This window comes from Triturus cristatus, chromosome 7, assembly GCF_964204655.1.
Source record: "Triturus cristatus chromosome 7, aTriCri1.1, whole genome shotgun sequence".
NCBI classification, from domain to species: domain Eukaryota; kingdom Metazoa; phylum Chordata; class Amphibia; order Caudata; family Salamandridae; genus Triturus; species Triturus cristatus.
In genome coordinates this window covers 913,929,714-913,945,397 of record NC_140590.1, presented here as the reverse complement: position 1 = coordinate 913,945,397, position 15,684 = coordinate 913,929,714, and the positions used below count along the sequence as shown (strand labels likewise).

At 43.9% G+C, this 15,684-nt stretch overlaps 1 protein-coding gene across 1 annotated transcript in view; it reads left to right on the top strand.

Moving 5' to 3' along the window:
• Positions 1 to 15,684, top strand: part of PANK3 (pantothenate kinase 3) — a 103,301-nt gene that overhangs the window by 80,306 nt on the left and 7,311 nt on the right. Inside the window, exon 6 of the mRNA XM_085617847.1 lies at positions 15,475 to 15,600. Within this exon, the coding sequence (XP_085473973.1) occupies positions 15,475 to 15,600 (126 nt within the window). The remainder of the gene's footprint in view (positions 1 to 15,474; positions 15,601 to 15,684) is intronic.

Below are 15,684 nucleotides of genomic sequence, written 5' to 3'. Positions count from 1 at the left end.
TAGTCCAGCGGCTTCATGGGAAAGATAACATCTCGCCTTCTCCGCAGGTGACTCCGGCGCCGAGGGATTCTCAGGCGCCCAGGGATTCTCTGGCACCCAGGGAATCATTCCATGCACCTCCAGTTTCACCAATTCCGGCTTCGGAGTCTCCGGCACCACAGCCAGAACCTGCATTATGGCCTCGGACTGTTCCAGACCAGGAGGCTCTGGATCTGTATCCACCTTTTCCAGTTCCAGGTACGGATCCATCGCATTTTCTTAATGCGCTGTTTTGCATGTTTGCCAGGGCGACTAACCCATCCTCATGGGACCGTTTTCCTAAAATGTGGGTGTCCCCCAGCATTATGCCCGGCACCATTCGTGCCTTTCATGTCAATGACTCCGCAATGGCCTCTCCTGACGCCGAGGTTCTCGACGCCGATTCCGTCTCAGGAGAGAAGGATGGACACTTCTCCTGCCCCGTCTGGCTCTGAGCCAGCGCCTCCTCGACTTACATCGACCTACATCAATGTCGGCTCCGATGTCCCCGGCCCAGCGTCCGGCACCGCCAACTCCAAAGATGCGATCCAGGAGGAAGGCACAGAGGCTTCTGGAAGAGGAGGATTCTCAGGAGCAGCAGGAGCAGGCTGAGGAGGGAGAAATGCTTGAGTCTGTGGATGACTTTGAATGTCTACAGGAAGACAGATTGGACACTCTTCCGGAGTGGGAGCTCTCTTCTCCAAAGGCTCTGCCTTCTCAGGAGGTGGATCCACTTCACACATTTATAAGGAAGGCTGCTGACCTTTTAAATCTGCATTTGTCCCCTGCGGAAGTCAGGTCTAACATTTTGACTGAGGTTTTGCACTCTGCTTCTTCAGTCATAGAGCCGTTGCTCCCATTCAATGAAGCTCTGACGGAGCCAATTTTGGAGGTGTGGCAGAAGCCAATGACTGCCCCAGCAGTTTCCAAGTAAGACGTTATAAGGCTGCACCGTGAGATCTAGCATTTTTAATCTCTCATCCTTCACCAGAAAGTTTGGTGGTTCAAGCTTCATGTTCTTCCAAACAGTTGGCAGCTTCCTTCCCCTCCAGCCCGGGGGATAGGGTTTCCAAAAAGTTGCAACAGTCAGCTAAGAAGGTGTTTTCATCGACAAGCATGGCTTTGAAATCTACTAATGCTACGTGCCTGTTAGGACGGTATATCCATGCTTTGATGGACACAGCCAAGGAGGTGGCTCCTAAGCTGCCTGAGGATGTTTGATGTATTTTTATGGAGGTGTTGACTGATAAGCAAGCAAGGTGATCCAGTCGGGTCTTGATGCGGATTCAGTCGCCAGGGTGATGGGCTTTTTGTGGCAACCATGAGGCACGCCTGGTTAAGAGGATCTGGATTTTCTCCGGATGTTCAAGCCACGTTGCTGGATATTCCTTTTGATGGCTCCAGGCTCTTTGGGGCAAAGGCTGACTCAGCTCTGCAATGTTTTATGGCTAGCAGGGTTTTCTGCTAGATCCTTAGGCCTACAGTCTCCGCATAGGGGTTTTGGTTACAGGAGATTTCATGGATGTTGGAAGGCTGCTCCATTTCGAGGCAGTCAACAGCAGCAGCAGAACCCCCTGTGTAAGTCGTACAGAGAGAAGGGAATAGCTCGTCTGCGAGGGGCCGCTTGCCAACAGGTCTCTTCCTCCTCCTCCTCCTCCTCTCCTGTCCCCCCTCCCCCACCACTGGTTCTGCAGGGAAGCAGTTCTAGATCCCCTCCTTGGAGCATGTTCGACCCGTAGGAGGCCGGGTATCCCATTTTCTACAAAATTGGAAGCCTGTTACATCAGATCTTTGGGTTTTGAATCTTGTAGAAAATGGGTACGCACTTCCTTTCCAGAATTTTCCCCCTCCTCGCCAGGGCTGGTGTTCGGAGGACCATCTGTTGCTTCTGCAGCAAGAGGTCCTGTCCTTGTTACAGAAAGGTGCGATAGAGGTGGTTCTGAAGCAGGAAAGGGGTCAAGGATGCTACTCCCGGTTTTTCCTGATCCCCAAAAAGGACGAGCGATTGAGGCTGATCCTGGGCCTCAGGATCTTGAATTTGTACCTTAAACAGGAGAAGTTAAAGATGTTGACCCTAGCTCAGGTTCTTCTGGCGCTGCAGCAGGAAGACTGGATGGTTTCGATCGAATTACAGGCTGCGTATTTTCAGATTTCCATCCTGAAGTCACATTGTAAGTATCTTTGTTTTACGGTAGGGTCTCAGCACTACCAGTTTGCGGTCCTCCCGTTCAGCCTTACTTCCGCACCTCGGGTCTTCACAAAGGAGATGGAGGTGGTGGCAGCTCAACTCAAAAGGTCAGGGATTCCTATATTTCCCAATCTGGACAACTGGCTGCTCAAAGCAAAGTCGCCAGAGACGGTGCTGCATCATCTGCTAATAACAGCTCAGCTGTTGTACGACTTGGGTTTTCTGATAAATGTACCCAACTCTCACCTGGTACCCGCTCAGCGCAACCTGTTCATAGGGACAGTACTGGATACTACTGTGAGTCGTGCTTTCTCGCCTCCTCAGAGGATTTTAGACATCCAGAATATGATCCCAATGTTTCAAGATGGAGCTGCTGTTCCAGTCCTGAAGGTCTTACGCCTGCTCGGTCTGTTCGCTTCCTGCATACTGTTGGTCAACCATGCACACTGGCACATGAGGGCACTCCAGTGGTGCCTATGCAGACAGTGGTTTCAACACAACGGGGATCTCGGGGAGGTGGTCAGAATCTCCAGAGACACTGCAGCAGACCTGTTATGGTGGAGCGTTTCAGGCAACCTGTCTTGAGGGAAGCCTTTCAACCTCCGTCCCGGGTGGCCCCAGTAATAATGGATGCCTCCACTCTAGGGTGGGGTGCTCATCTGGGGGATCTGGAGATCAAGGGTCTTTGGTCTCCACTTCAAATAATCTTCTGGAGTTGCGGGAGATATGTTTGACTCTCAAGAACTTTCTTCCCTCCCTTCGCCGTCAGTCGGTTCTGGTCTTGACGGACAACACTACCTCGATGTGGTACATAAACAAACGGGGAGGAGTAGGGTTGTATCGTCTCTGCATAGAGGCTCAGCGACTCTGGTCCTAGGCTCAGGACCATCAGATTTGTGTGATTGTAAATCATCTGGCTGGAGTGCTGAATGTATGTGCGGACAGTCTCAGTCTGCAGTTCTCGGCCGATCACGAGTGGCCATCTTGTCTCCAGGATGTGGAGGTTTCCTCGGTTGGAACTTTTTGCCACTCAGGAGAACGTGCACTGCCCTTCGTTCTGCAGTCTTCTGTATCTGATGTGGGGAGTGTTGGGGGACGCGTTTCAGTTGGATTGGGGCTCACAACTCATTTACGCGTTTTCCCCCATACCCTTGATTCCTCGAGTTCTGAGGAAGGTTCGCCAATACCGGGCCCAAGTCATATTGATCACTCTGGATTGGCCTAGAAGGTTGTTGTACACAGACCTCCTTCACCTCTCATCGCACCCTCTGCTCCGTCTCCCTCTCAGGGCAGACCTTCTCTCGCAGTCGCAGTAGCAGGTACTACACCCCCACCTCCAGAGCCTGTACCTTCATGCCTGGAGATTGAACAGGGCAACCTGAGATCTTTATTTCTCCCACCGGATGTGGAGGATGTTATCCTATCGGCCAGAAGACACACTACCAAATCTGTCCATTCCTGTAGATGGGCCAGGTTTGTTAAGTGGTGTGGAGAGAGTTCTATTGATCCTTTGAAGGCTCATTTGTCTGGTGTTCTTAGTTTTTTCCTTTCCTTGGCCCAGCACGGTTTTGCTGTGGCGACTGCTAAGGGCTACATGTCGGTTTATCAGCCTTCCTTTGTTTGCCAGATCAACCATCGTTGTTTTGTCTCACATAGTTATGAAGTTCATTAGGGCCTCATTAATAGATTCCCTCCCACTCCTTTTATTATGCCTCAGTGGGATTTAAATGTGGTTCTTACTTTCCTGATGGGGTCTCATTCAAGCCTATTTATAGTTGTCTGATGAGGCTTCTTACTTTCAAAACAATTTTTCAGATTGCTATTACCACTGCCAAGAGGGTAAGTGAGCGTCGGGCTCTTAGTTCTAAACCTCCTTTTATAACCATTTAAGCTGATAAGATGGTTCTCAGGACCAGAGTTGCTTTCCTGCCTAAGAGGGTTACTCCTTTCCATCTAGGGCAGTCAATCACCTTACCTACTTTTTATCCTCCCCCTCACCCTTCCAAGGAGAAGGAGAGACTTCACCGCCTGGACCCTAAGAAAATGGTCAGCTTCTACCTGGACAGAACTAAAGACTTAAGGCTGGACGACCAGCTCTTTATATGTTATGTAGCAAGAATGAAGGGCAAAGCTGTCCACAAGCGAACGCTTTCCAGGTGGATCATCTTGCGCATCAAGATCCGCTATGCCTTGGCCAAGAAGGAGCCGCCTGAAGGTATTGGAGTTCATTCCACTAGAACTAAGTCTTATTCTTCTGCTTTTGCTAGAGGTGTCCCTGTTGTAGACCTCTGCAAGGTGGCAACTTGGGCCTCCCTCCACACCTTTGCGAAGCATTACTGCATGGATTCGGGGTGAGGAGAGATGGCCATTTTGCATGTTCTGTGCTGCAGAATTTTTTGGTATAGGTAGACAGACACCCTCCACAGGGAGTGGGACTGCTTTGGGATTAATTTCAAAAGGTGAGGAATCCACAGGCAGATGTAATCATCAGAAGAACAAGTTACTCACCTTCGGTAATGCTTTTTCTGGTGGATACAGTATTTGTCTGTAGAGTCCTCACTGACCCACCCGCCTTCCCGTTGTCTGCATTTCTATACTGAAAATAATTTTGAGTATAACATTACTGGTCTTTCATTGTCATTTGAAATGATATGTAGATTGCTGCTAGGAAATGTCTAAAATGTCCAGTTTCCTTTCTTCTTTGAATAATATACTGTGTACATTTGTGCATATATTGTATACTGTGTATACTTGCGAAATGTTGTTGGTTTACCCATTCGCCTCGAAGGCATGGTTAAAATGGGTGGAACTGACGGCAGCACGCCGACGAGGTCTTCTTTTGGCTCCGATGATGTGATACTGAGCCGCGAGTGGAGCTGTGCTATTGTGACATCATCATCAACGTTTGAGAGCTATGAAAAAAGCTTCTGTGGAATGCTGGTGCAAGGGTAATTCAAAAGATGAGGAATCCACAGGCAGATACTGTATCCCCCAGAAAAAGCGTTACAGAATGTAGGTAACTTATTCTTTAAGTCTACCTATGCAGATTTTGTGCTAACGGTAAATTTATTGTTCATGCTCACCTTTTCCTTTGATCAAGACACAATTATCCTTAAGCTATTCATTGAAATGTCATTGAAATTCTGGATGGAAAACGATGATTAGTTAATTTTTATTGGTTTTTTATTTATTTATTTAATTGATTTGGAGGTAAAATAATGTGCCCGTCTCCAAATGTGTCTTCTTGATCACATTATTTTTTATAAAACATTTTAATATTGAAAACATTTCAAACTGAACCAAATTCAGGTAACACATGCCTTCATCTGTACCAGTGAACATAGCTGGTCAGGATCATCACTTTGAATCGTAATGTTTTGGGATAGGGAGCTAGTTATATAGGAGCAGTTGAGGGAGTTTGGGAAGAAAAAATTATTTAAACATATTTAATGTAATTTAAGAAATTGTTTTATTTTTATAATTGACCAGTTTCTTGACCTATAACTAGAGGATGATCATCAAATGCCCAAATAGATCCCCTTGTATGCTTGCCCTTATTTGCCTTGATGCAGGGGAATAAAATAATTTAGCCAAGACCGCAAAAATTTATAGAGCATTCAGTACTTTGCATGTGACTAACACCTAGATACTTGGCATTGCATTGTTTTTGTTGTGTAAAATTATTTTGAAAACTCATGTATATTTGAGAATAATGATTTTCTTCAGACCGCTCTCATCTCTTGATCAAAACATTAGCACATTGCTATTATTTTCATTTCCGAGAGAGACTTCTAACCTCAGATTACTCTCCTTTTGCTTATTCCCTAAGCATCAGACCGGATCCCGAAATGTTTGAACAGTACCTCTGCGTGCTGGGAGTTGGTGCTGGGCAGCTCTGCCCTGATGCCGTTCCGATCCAAAAATGACTTGCTTGGCCCATATAGGCACCACTTCTGTGTCTGATGTCAGTTCCTTTCTTTCCACGCCACCAGACGTGGACCCAGAGCTACCTTTCATCTCTTTGAGACCGTTTTTCTATCCAAATTTTGCTGTATGCATGGAAAATGTTACTTCCCAAGCCAACTTGGTTAAACCCTGTAAGGACTGTTGCTAGCAAATGTCGGTGACCGCTCCTTATCAGGTTTGCCTGTGGTGCATTGGACCATAGAAGACCACAAAGTTATACGCCGCCAAGACTCCACGTCATGACCGGTCTAAGTCCAAGTGTCCGTTTTGGTCCCCTTCCTGCGCTAGAAGTCGGATGAGTCGATCTGGAGATCGTTGATCATTGCGTTCCAAATCTTCGGTTTAGTTGAAAAAAAAATCCAAACATCCCAGTGGGCTTCCTCACCTTCCCGCCACTCTCGTATTCCTGAGAGACGCATGAGCGTCTCCATGCCACTTGATCACTCTTCCGAAGTCAGTTGGCATCGGAGCTCATCCCCCTACTTATCCTGTCACATCCAGAATTTCCAGGGCTTCCTGCAACACAGAGGCAGATCCAAGAGTTCAACAATGCCATTCTCCAACTCTTTAGGTCCCTCTCAACTCCCTCTGGCACTCCTGTGGACTTCTTGGATCCAGGAGGCCCTCCACCTCGGATACCTCCAGCGAGTTTGCCCTCGGCGCCTTTAGACGCTCTGAACCCATTAACTGGCCTTCTCTAGCACCCGTGCTGACTCCGGTCCCACGACCCACGCCAGTTCCCATAACATCGATGCCAACTCCATCAACGTTGAAGGATGAGAGGGCTTTTGTGCTCTGACTCCGTATCGGCGCAGCTACGGCCGAGGCTGTGATTGTTTTTTTTCTGAATTGCAGCCTTCCACCTCAGACCCACTTAATGTCCCTACTCCACAGTTAGGCCCTACACCTTGCATTCCGTTTTCATAACTGATTCTGATAAGGAGTATGATGCAAGTGATGAAATTGCCCAATCCTATCAGAAGGAAAACTGGCATGATTTCCAGGATGCCAGTGGCCTTGACACCTTTCCTGATTCTGGATTTATCCCATGGTGCTGCCACTGAGGAAAGTGCCGAAGTACATTACCCCTAGCTCCCCACCTTAGTGGTCAAATCTAATAGAAGTCCTCCAGTCTTGGGAGACCAATACTGAGCCTTTGCTGACTTTCTATGATGCACTGATTGACATCCTTTCAGGGACATGGTCAAAATCTTGTTCTGGCCCCCTAATAAATCGCAAGATTGCAAGACGCCACCGCCATACTCCAGGTGACCCTCATTCGTGTTTCAGCACTCCTCTCCTGAAAACTTGGTGGTGCAACCCTCTACTAGTCGACGAACCATAACAATGTCCCCAACTACTCCCCCGGATACGGAGTCCAAGAGAATGGAGGTCTTCTGAAAAAAGGCTATTTTCCTCTACCAGTTTTGCCTCCTGGTCCATTATTACTAGTTACCTGCTGGGTTGATATTCCCATGCCCTCTGGGATTCGATTGCTCAAATCCTACTTGATATACTGGAAGACCTTCGTCCTATACTGATCAGGACCATTCAGGATGGCCGTGACGCTGCCATGTTTACGATCCGCTGTGGGCTGGACACCACAGATTTCATCAAGCGAGCAGTTGGCTATTCGTCGTTATGCCTGGTTGCCATCGTCAGGCTTTTTGGGCAGTGTCCAATCATCCCTTTATGGACATGTTTTTTTGGGGACAAGGCACACTTTGCTCTTGAGTGCTTCAAAGAGAGCAGGGTCACAGCACGCTTGTTGGGCCTTCTGTGGTACCAACCCCATCAAACGTTTTGCGCAGTTTGCGGTTTGGTAGAGGTAGACATTCCTACAGCTGCTGCTGCTTAAACCTCAGCAAGGTACCCAAGTTTTTCACTGGCCCCGCGGTCAGGAACATTCCCTTTCATGCCTTTCCTAAGGAAAGGGGAGTCCAAAAAGCTATGATCCCGATCTTTCAGCCTCTGTCCTGGATTTCATTGACATTGACTTTGGCTCTGAGGCTGCTGAGACTAATGGCATCCTGCTGGTAAAGCATGCCAGGTGACGTATGGTTCCTCTGGAGTGGCATCTGAAGTCACAGTTTGCCCAACATCAAGAGACCTCTACGATCACTCACAGCTTTCAGAGGAAACTGTAAAAAAGCTGCAGTTGTGGTTGCTAGGCTGCAGTTGAGTCAGCAGCAGACCCCTCTCCCTACTCCATGCAGAGAGAGTGATGACCAATGCCTCACTTCTGGCCTGGGGCTGGCACCCGGGCGAGGTGGAGATGAAAGATCTCTGCTAGATGTCAGAGTCCCAGCTCCATATCGATCTCCTGGAGCTGAGGGTTATCCGCTTGGCATTCAAAGGGAAGGCTGATACAGGTGAAGACAACACTACCACAATGTGGTATTGCTTCAAGCAGCGCAGAGTAGGGTCCTGGGCCCTGTGTAAATAGGCACGGCGACTCTGGAAATGGCTGGCCCAGCAATGGGTTTCCCTGGTGGTGAACCACTTGGAAAGATCTTAAAATGCCAGGATGGATGAACTGAGCCCATGGCACTTAGTGGATCACAAGTGACAGTTGCACCTGGAGATGGTGCAAGATCTATTCCGCACATGGGGAGAACCTTGACTCAGCCTGTTTGCCAGCTCTGAGAAAGCACAATGTGGCAGTTCTGCTTGTTGGAGTTTCCAAAGCGTCTCTCTAGGAGACTTGTTTAGTCTTGGGTGAAACGCTGAATTCCTGTATGCCTTTCTGCAATTACCTCTCCTACCCTGAGTTCTGAAGAAGATAAGGACCTTCCAGGCCCAAGTCATGCTGATGGCCCCAGACACAGACATAATGATATCCAGAGCTCCAGGGCTTGAGCATCTGTCTTCCAATCAGGCTGCCCCTCCAGTAGGCCCTGCTGTCACTGCAACAGGGCAGGGTTCTGCACCCCTGGCCTTCGAAGTCTCCACCTATATGCTTGCATATTGAACGGTGACAGCTGATAAGCCTTGTCCTTCCTCCGGAGATGGTTGATATAATCTTAGCAGCCAGGTGACCTTCAACAAAAGCTGTATACACCTGTTGTTGGGACAAGTGTGTGGATTAGTGTAGTACACACCAGATTGACCCTCCCCAGGCTAAGGTATCTAATGTTTTGTTATTTTTCTCTCTATCCTGGCAAGTGTTCCTTCAGGTCAAAGTTAGATGGAAACTTTAATCTCTTTCTGCATTTTTACGGTTGCTGGATCAGCTCTTATTATTTAATTCACCAGTTGTGATGTATTTTTGAAAGACCTGTAACATGTTTCCTCCCTCTTCTTTTTTCATGCTGCAGTGCAAGCTTAACTTGGTCCCATATATTTGATGTGCACTCCCTTTGAGCACACTGTCCTTTGCGCCATCACATCTGTGCAGTAACTGAGTGAGCTTTGGGATTTCTATGTTAACCAACTGAACATCGCCGTCTTCTTAGTCAGGTTGGTTCTGCAGACATGAACATTCTTTTTGCAGAAAGTTGTGGCACCGTTCCACATTGGTCAAACCGTCACCCTGCCGGCGTTCTGTCTTACCCCTCAAAGGAGAAATGACTCCATCTGTTGGAGCCGAAAAGAGCACTGAGCTTTTCCATCAATCATACCAGAGATTACCAGGTGAACGATCATCCCTTTGTGGGGTTCGCCGGAGCAAAAAAAGGCATGACCTTACAGAAGCGAAACCATCTCCCGCTGGGTCATGCTCTGCATCAAGATTACTACGCAGTGACCAAAAAGCAACCTCCATAATGGCTACTTGTTAATTCTGGCAGGGCTAAGGCTGCTACCGTTGCATTTGCCAACAGAGGTCCTGTCCTAGAGTCTTCCAGGTGGCTATGTGGGTGTCACTCCATACTTTCAAGAAGCACTATTGTCTGGACAGTCAGGTTCGCAGAGCGGGCCTTCCGCCTGTTTGATTCCTGTAGGACTTTTTAGTTTGAACCAATTCACCGCACCACCTCCTAATAGGAACCTCTCGGGTATCTCCTTGAAAGAGGAAGAATCTGCTCTTAGAAGTCTCTTTCAGAAGAAAAGTTTACTTCACTTTGGTAGTGCTCTTTCTGATAGAGATTATGTCTAACCACATATTCCTCACCCCCGCTTCATCCTCGTTTGTGAATAGGATGATAGATCCCAAGTCTAGGAAACTGCAGACAGATCAAAGCCAACTTGTAGTGGGGGGCATAAACTTCCTTGAAAGCAACTGATGTTAGTGCGCGGGAGTGGCGGCTATATGGGATGCACATGTCATTTCCGGAGCAAACCGCCGTCCGTGCAGAGCTGCAGGCACAGAGGTACTGCTCAAAAGTTTCAAGATCCAGTTTAGGGAATGCTCAAAAAGTGAGGAATCTGCAATTAGAAGTCTCTATCAGAAAGTATGTCACCAAAGTAGCTAAATTGCTAAATATCCCAATAATTTTTAAATTGACTATTAAATGTATTATTGATATAACTGTGTGTGTCTGTATATATATCTGTGTGTGTATGTGTGTATGTGTATATATATATATATATATATATATATATATATATATATATATATATATATATATATTTTTTCAGTGTCCCTTAGTGTATGGTCTGTTACTAAGTTTTTGGGGGATGTAGTGAAAAGTCGACTTGAAAGTTTAATACAAGAGACCATGACAATTATAATGAATGGCAGAGTTTCTTTTACTTGCGTTTTAACTTTTTACTACTGTTGGTCGCTGACCCACTTTAGTATGTTCTCAGCTGGAATCCAACAGAAAACATGGACATGCATTGCTTTTGCACAATGTACTACTGATAATTTGCAAACGGTTGGATTAATTCTCATTGCTTTCGGCTTCTTTACAGTGCTGTCTTGTTAGGTATTGCTCAAGCAGCATTGTACAGGGCTATGAATGAGATGAGTTTTATCGACTGCAGACACGTTTTACCTCGGAAGTGTTTCACCAGAAGTTAGTTGCTTCATCAACAACTGTAAAATATTTAGTGGTTCAAATGACCATCATGTTATGGATTAGTCACATATTGAATTAGAAATTTGATTTAAATGTGTATGTTATTAATGAAACAATTAATGAGAAGTGTGGGTAAAAACTATTCAGCAAGATCCTAGGTAAATAAACAAAATAACATAACATGATCTTTGCAACCCTTTTGGTGCTTCTGTAGTCTGAATGAGTTAAGAATCTATAGACTGTACAATTACTTCACAGTTGACTTGTGATCAGGATATTAGTGTATCATTTATTATATTTTCTAAGCCTTTGCCCACTGATTCCACTTTTGGTCTCAATCTAATTTTCTCAGTCCTCTCCCCAATACAATGTGAGCTCCTTTTTTGGGAGCCAAGGCAGATTTTGAAAACTTCCTTGCAGTAGTCAGGCCCTTGTTCCGGCTGGATTGCACCCAGTGGGAGTGCATTAACTGGACTACTCGTATTTGTGATGGATTTCTCTTGAAACGTTGTTACGTGAAGATCTTAATGTAATCTCATGATATACAGAAGTTTGTGAGATACATCACCTCGAAGCGATCATTTAATTTGTTTGTGGAAACAGTGGATATCAATTCTTTGTTGTTGGTGGTGCTTGTCTGCAATTTATTTTAAACCTCTAATTTATCCTCATTGGACTAATCTAACTTCGTTAAACTACAATCTCATGTAATCCTCTAAATGTTATCCATTGCGTTTGAACAAGAACCATTCTAGAACAGTGTTTTCTATTAAAGGTGGTTCACATTTGTCTGTGCCATTAAACTTAGTTAAGTAAAGCAAGCGATTTTGAAATGGCAGGAAATGAAAACTCTCAAATATCTCTGCCTGTGTGTGGGGGGGTCCTTTACTACTTTTTTAACACATACTTTGATTTTCACAATTAATTCCAAGACTTGGACAACACTGCTATTGTTCTGTATATAAGGAAATTGCAAAAAAGGAAGCCAAGCAAAGTGTCCAGCAGTGCCAGTTTAGGTATTCCAGCAAGAATGTATATGTGTCCTTGTCGGCGCTTTAACAGCTAATACTAGCATCGTAGGACAAGGTATCGATAATCATATTCATACCAATAAAGGAAAGGAAGAAAAAATAAGAAACAACTTCCCAAGCGCCCCTCTATCCCTTCCAACCCTGCCCTCCTTTGCTACTTTTTATAATGGGTATTATATCTTTCCTAAGCTTGTCTTCAGTAACATTTTTCTTTTTTTTTTTCTTTAAATGTATAATTAAATGGAACCAAAATAATCTTTTGAAGCAGAAAAGCTGTTCAGTCCCTTTTTTGGTCTTGCCTACTAGACAGCACTTTCTTTTCCTGCTTCTTGCTCAAATACTTGCCTTCCTTTATTTGTTTGTCCCTCCCCTGAAGCATAGCCTCTTTATGTTTCTTTTGATTAGTTGGCTTGTTTGCTTCTAAAGCTCACATTTAGAGAAATACTTTTTTCTTTTTCATTCAAGATTCCGTGAGATGCATATTTTTTCTAGCTCTTTCTCGAGTGCTGCTCCCCGGCCCCCAAAGTACTTGTCACCTACATGCTGTTTGGCCTTGCCTCTCCCATCTTGTCTGTAAAAACAAAGGAGCAGGGATATTTTTGCTGGGGGATAACTGAATAGCAGACTTTACGGGTTGTTTTATCTCCAGCTTTACACATATATTTCATGAAAGCACACACAGCACAAAAATGCTTTTATGGTGTTGGGGATTAGGGACAGCTGCTGCACTTACTCAGCTTGAGTATGAACCAGAAGGTGTACGTAGCATGTCACTTGTTCTGAAGGCCCATAAATCTGCTCACTTGGTTATGGCAGAGGACCAAAGGACTGAATTGTGTGGAAAGTACATTAAGCATCGGCAAGCATTTCCACTTACATTTTAGCACTTCCAAATTCTGTTGAGAATTTCCAGAGTGAAAAGTATATGAACATATACCATGTCATTTAATGAGATGGAAAACATTTAATTCAATCTGTGGTTTGTAGATACAATAACAATCTATTTGCTTTTCTACCATTATTTTGAAATGTGTATTTCTTTTGCTTTTTGTAAACAATACTTTGCAGACAAACCTTGGAAAAGACAAACACTCGGCACATACCTTGGAAAGCGAGGCATATTGGCTATGCCAATACTTGAAACATGCAACAAAACAGTTGCCAGTGCTGATAAATAGTTACTCATTCGTCACCCAATCACTCGTGACACTCAGTGATTGTAAAAACGTAATTTTTATTTTGAGTTCTCAATTTTTTTAATACTGTTACTTTTTGTTTTTTTGAGCAGCAAATCAATTCAATGCTCCCGAGATTCATGAAACACACAACATATAAATGACCACAGAACAACAGTAACACATGTAAATTTCTTTCGTTCTGTCAACCATATGACACCTATTTACGTTCCAGAGAAAAAAAGAGTTGTCGAAGTGAAGCTAAAAGATTGAGAAGAAAAAGAAAAGAAGAAGCCCAGATGGGGAAAAATAGTAAAAAGATTAATCCACTATAAAAAAGTTCTTTGTTATTTTTAACTTCGTTATCCCACAATGGGCTATTGCAAAACAATGGATGGCTTAGGTCATCACAGTAATTAATACCCCCTAATCTGTGTTTTCAAGCACACGCTTTTCAATACTCATTTGTTTTTACAAGATAAAGGTCTACGCGTTTCGAGCCCCATTCACATTTAACGTGGGGATCTCATCAGGACCAGGAACGAGCTAGAATTGCAAGGAAACAAAAAATCAAAAGTGCACGTGTTAGCATTTATTCCACTACTTTCAAACTACTTCATACATCCATAATTTCTTGGTTTTTACCTTTCTAAAGGCTGTTTTCTTATCAAGAATGCGTGTCCTTTTGTCTTTACAATTTTTTCCCATCTGGGCTTCTTCTTTTCTTTTTCTTCTCAATCTTTTAGCTTCACTTCGACAACTTTTTTTTTTCCTCTTTAACTTGAGCTATTTTCATTTGTTTTTGTTCTCTTTGCTTGTTGTGAAATGTAATGTAAATAGGTGTCATATGGTTGACAGAACGAACAAAATTTACATGTGTTACTGTTGTTCTGTGGTCATTTATATGTTGTGTGTTTCATGAATTTCGGGGGCATTGAATTGATTTGCTGCTCAAAAAAATAAAAAGTAAAAGTATTAAAAAATTGAGAACTCAAAATAAAAATTACGTTTTTACAATCACTTTGAGTGTCACGTGTGATTGGGTGTCGAATGAGCAACTATTTATTAGCACTGGCAATTGTTTTGTTGTATGGTATCAAATTGGGCCAAGCCTTGCTGAGTATGGCCAGAACCCTTTATTGTTCAATACTTGAAACATGGGCACTGGTCTCCATGTAGAATAACACAATTGTGTCAGCCTCCTCTAGAGTCAAAAAATTACTTGTCTTACTTGACTCTCTCCGTTTATGTTTGGTTCCATGCACACTGAACTTGCTCATTTTTTGTGTTTTTCTTTGTAGAGCACAATGTTTAAGGTCAATTTTCATTTCTTTTTAGGTCTGTCACCTTTTTTAAATAAAAATATTATTAACCACTTCCTTCTATACAGGGCTTTTCAGTCTGCCCAGTTCATTCATTCATCTATCTGATGTAGTGTTATTTACATTTTCCTTGTGCCTTCAGTACAGCATTGAACAAAGAGTCCGTCCACTTAAGCCATTGACTTACCTCACTGTCTTTTAATGGCATTCTGCTCTTGCACACTGTGTATAGCTCAACTATAAAAAGTGCCTTTCAGTGCCAGTGAGTAATAGTGCAATGTGTGCTTTTACTTTAGAAATATGCTCCTTGTGTGTAATGGTTTTTTTTTCCGCAGAACCTATTTACAAAGTAATCATTGGCAAATCTTAAAGGTCAGCAGCCAATACATGAAATATTTGGCACATGCCTTGGTCTTAGTCATGTTATACTAGTAGGACCCATTTTATGTGTGTATCATGATTGATGAATCTCAGATTCAGATTGAAGCTAGAAGAATGTTTTGGGATAAATCTGATCCTTTACAGACGTTTCCCATGTCATGGTAGTATTTAAATCCTACAAATTCATAATGAGTAAAAAACATCAGGAAAAAAATCATGTATTACTGCAGTTTATTGGATGAATCAGTGCCCTTTAGAATTATAAAGTTGAACTCTCATAATTCGTGTACTATGCAAGGCTTTTGCCGTGTGGCATCCTTTTGGCACTGTACTGAACGTCTGATTCACATACAACTTACTGTTGGTTTGTAAAACTCACTGTACTCCATGACCATCTACAACTTTACATTAAATCTTTATTTTTCTCTTTAGAAAATCAGTCGTGTTGTTTTTGTGGGCAACTTTTTGCGAGTCAATACATTGTCAATGAAGCTATTGGCGTATGCACTGGATTATTGGTCAAAGGGTCAGCTGAAGGCATTGTTCCTAGAACATGAGGTATGCTATGACAGGAAGCACCCTTCAGATGCTGTTTTAAATGTCTAGTTATTAGTCCTAGTTATTTAAGTATTATAAAGTGTT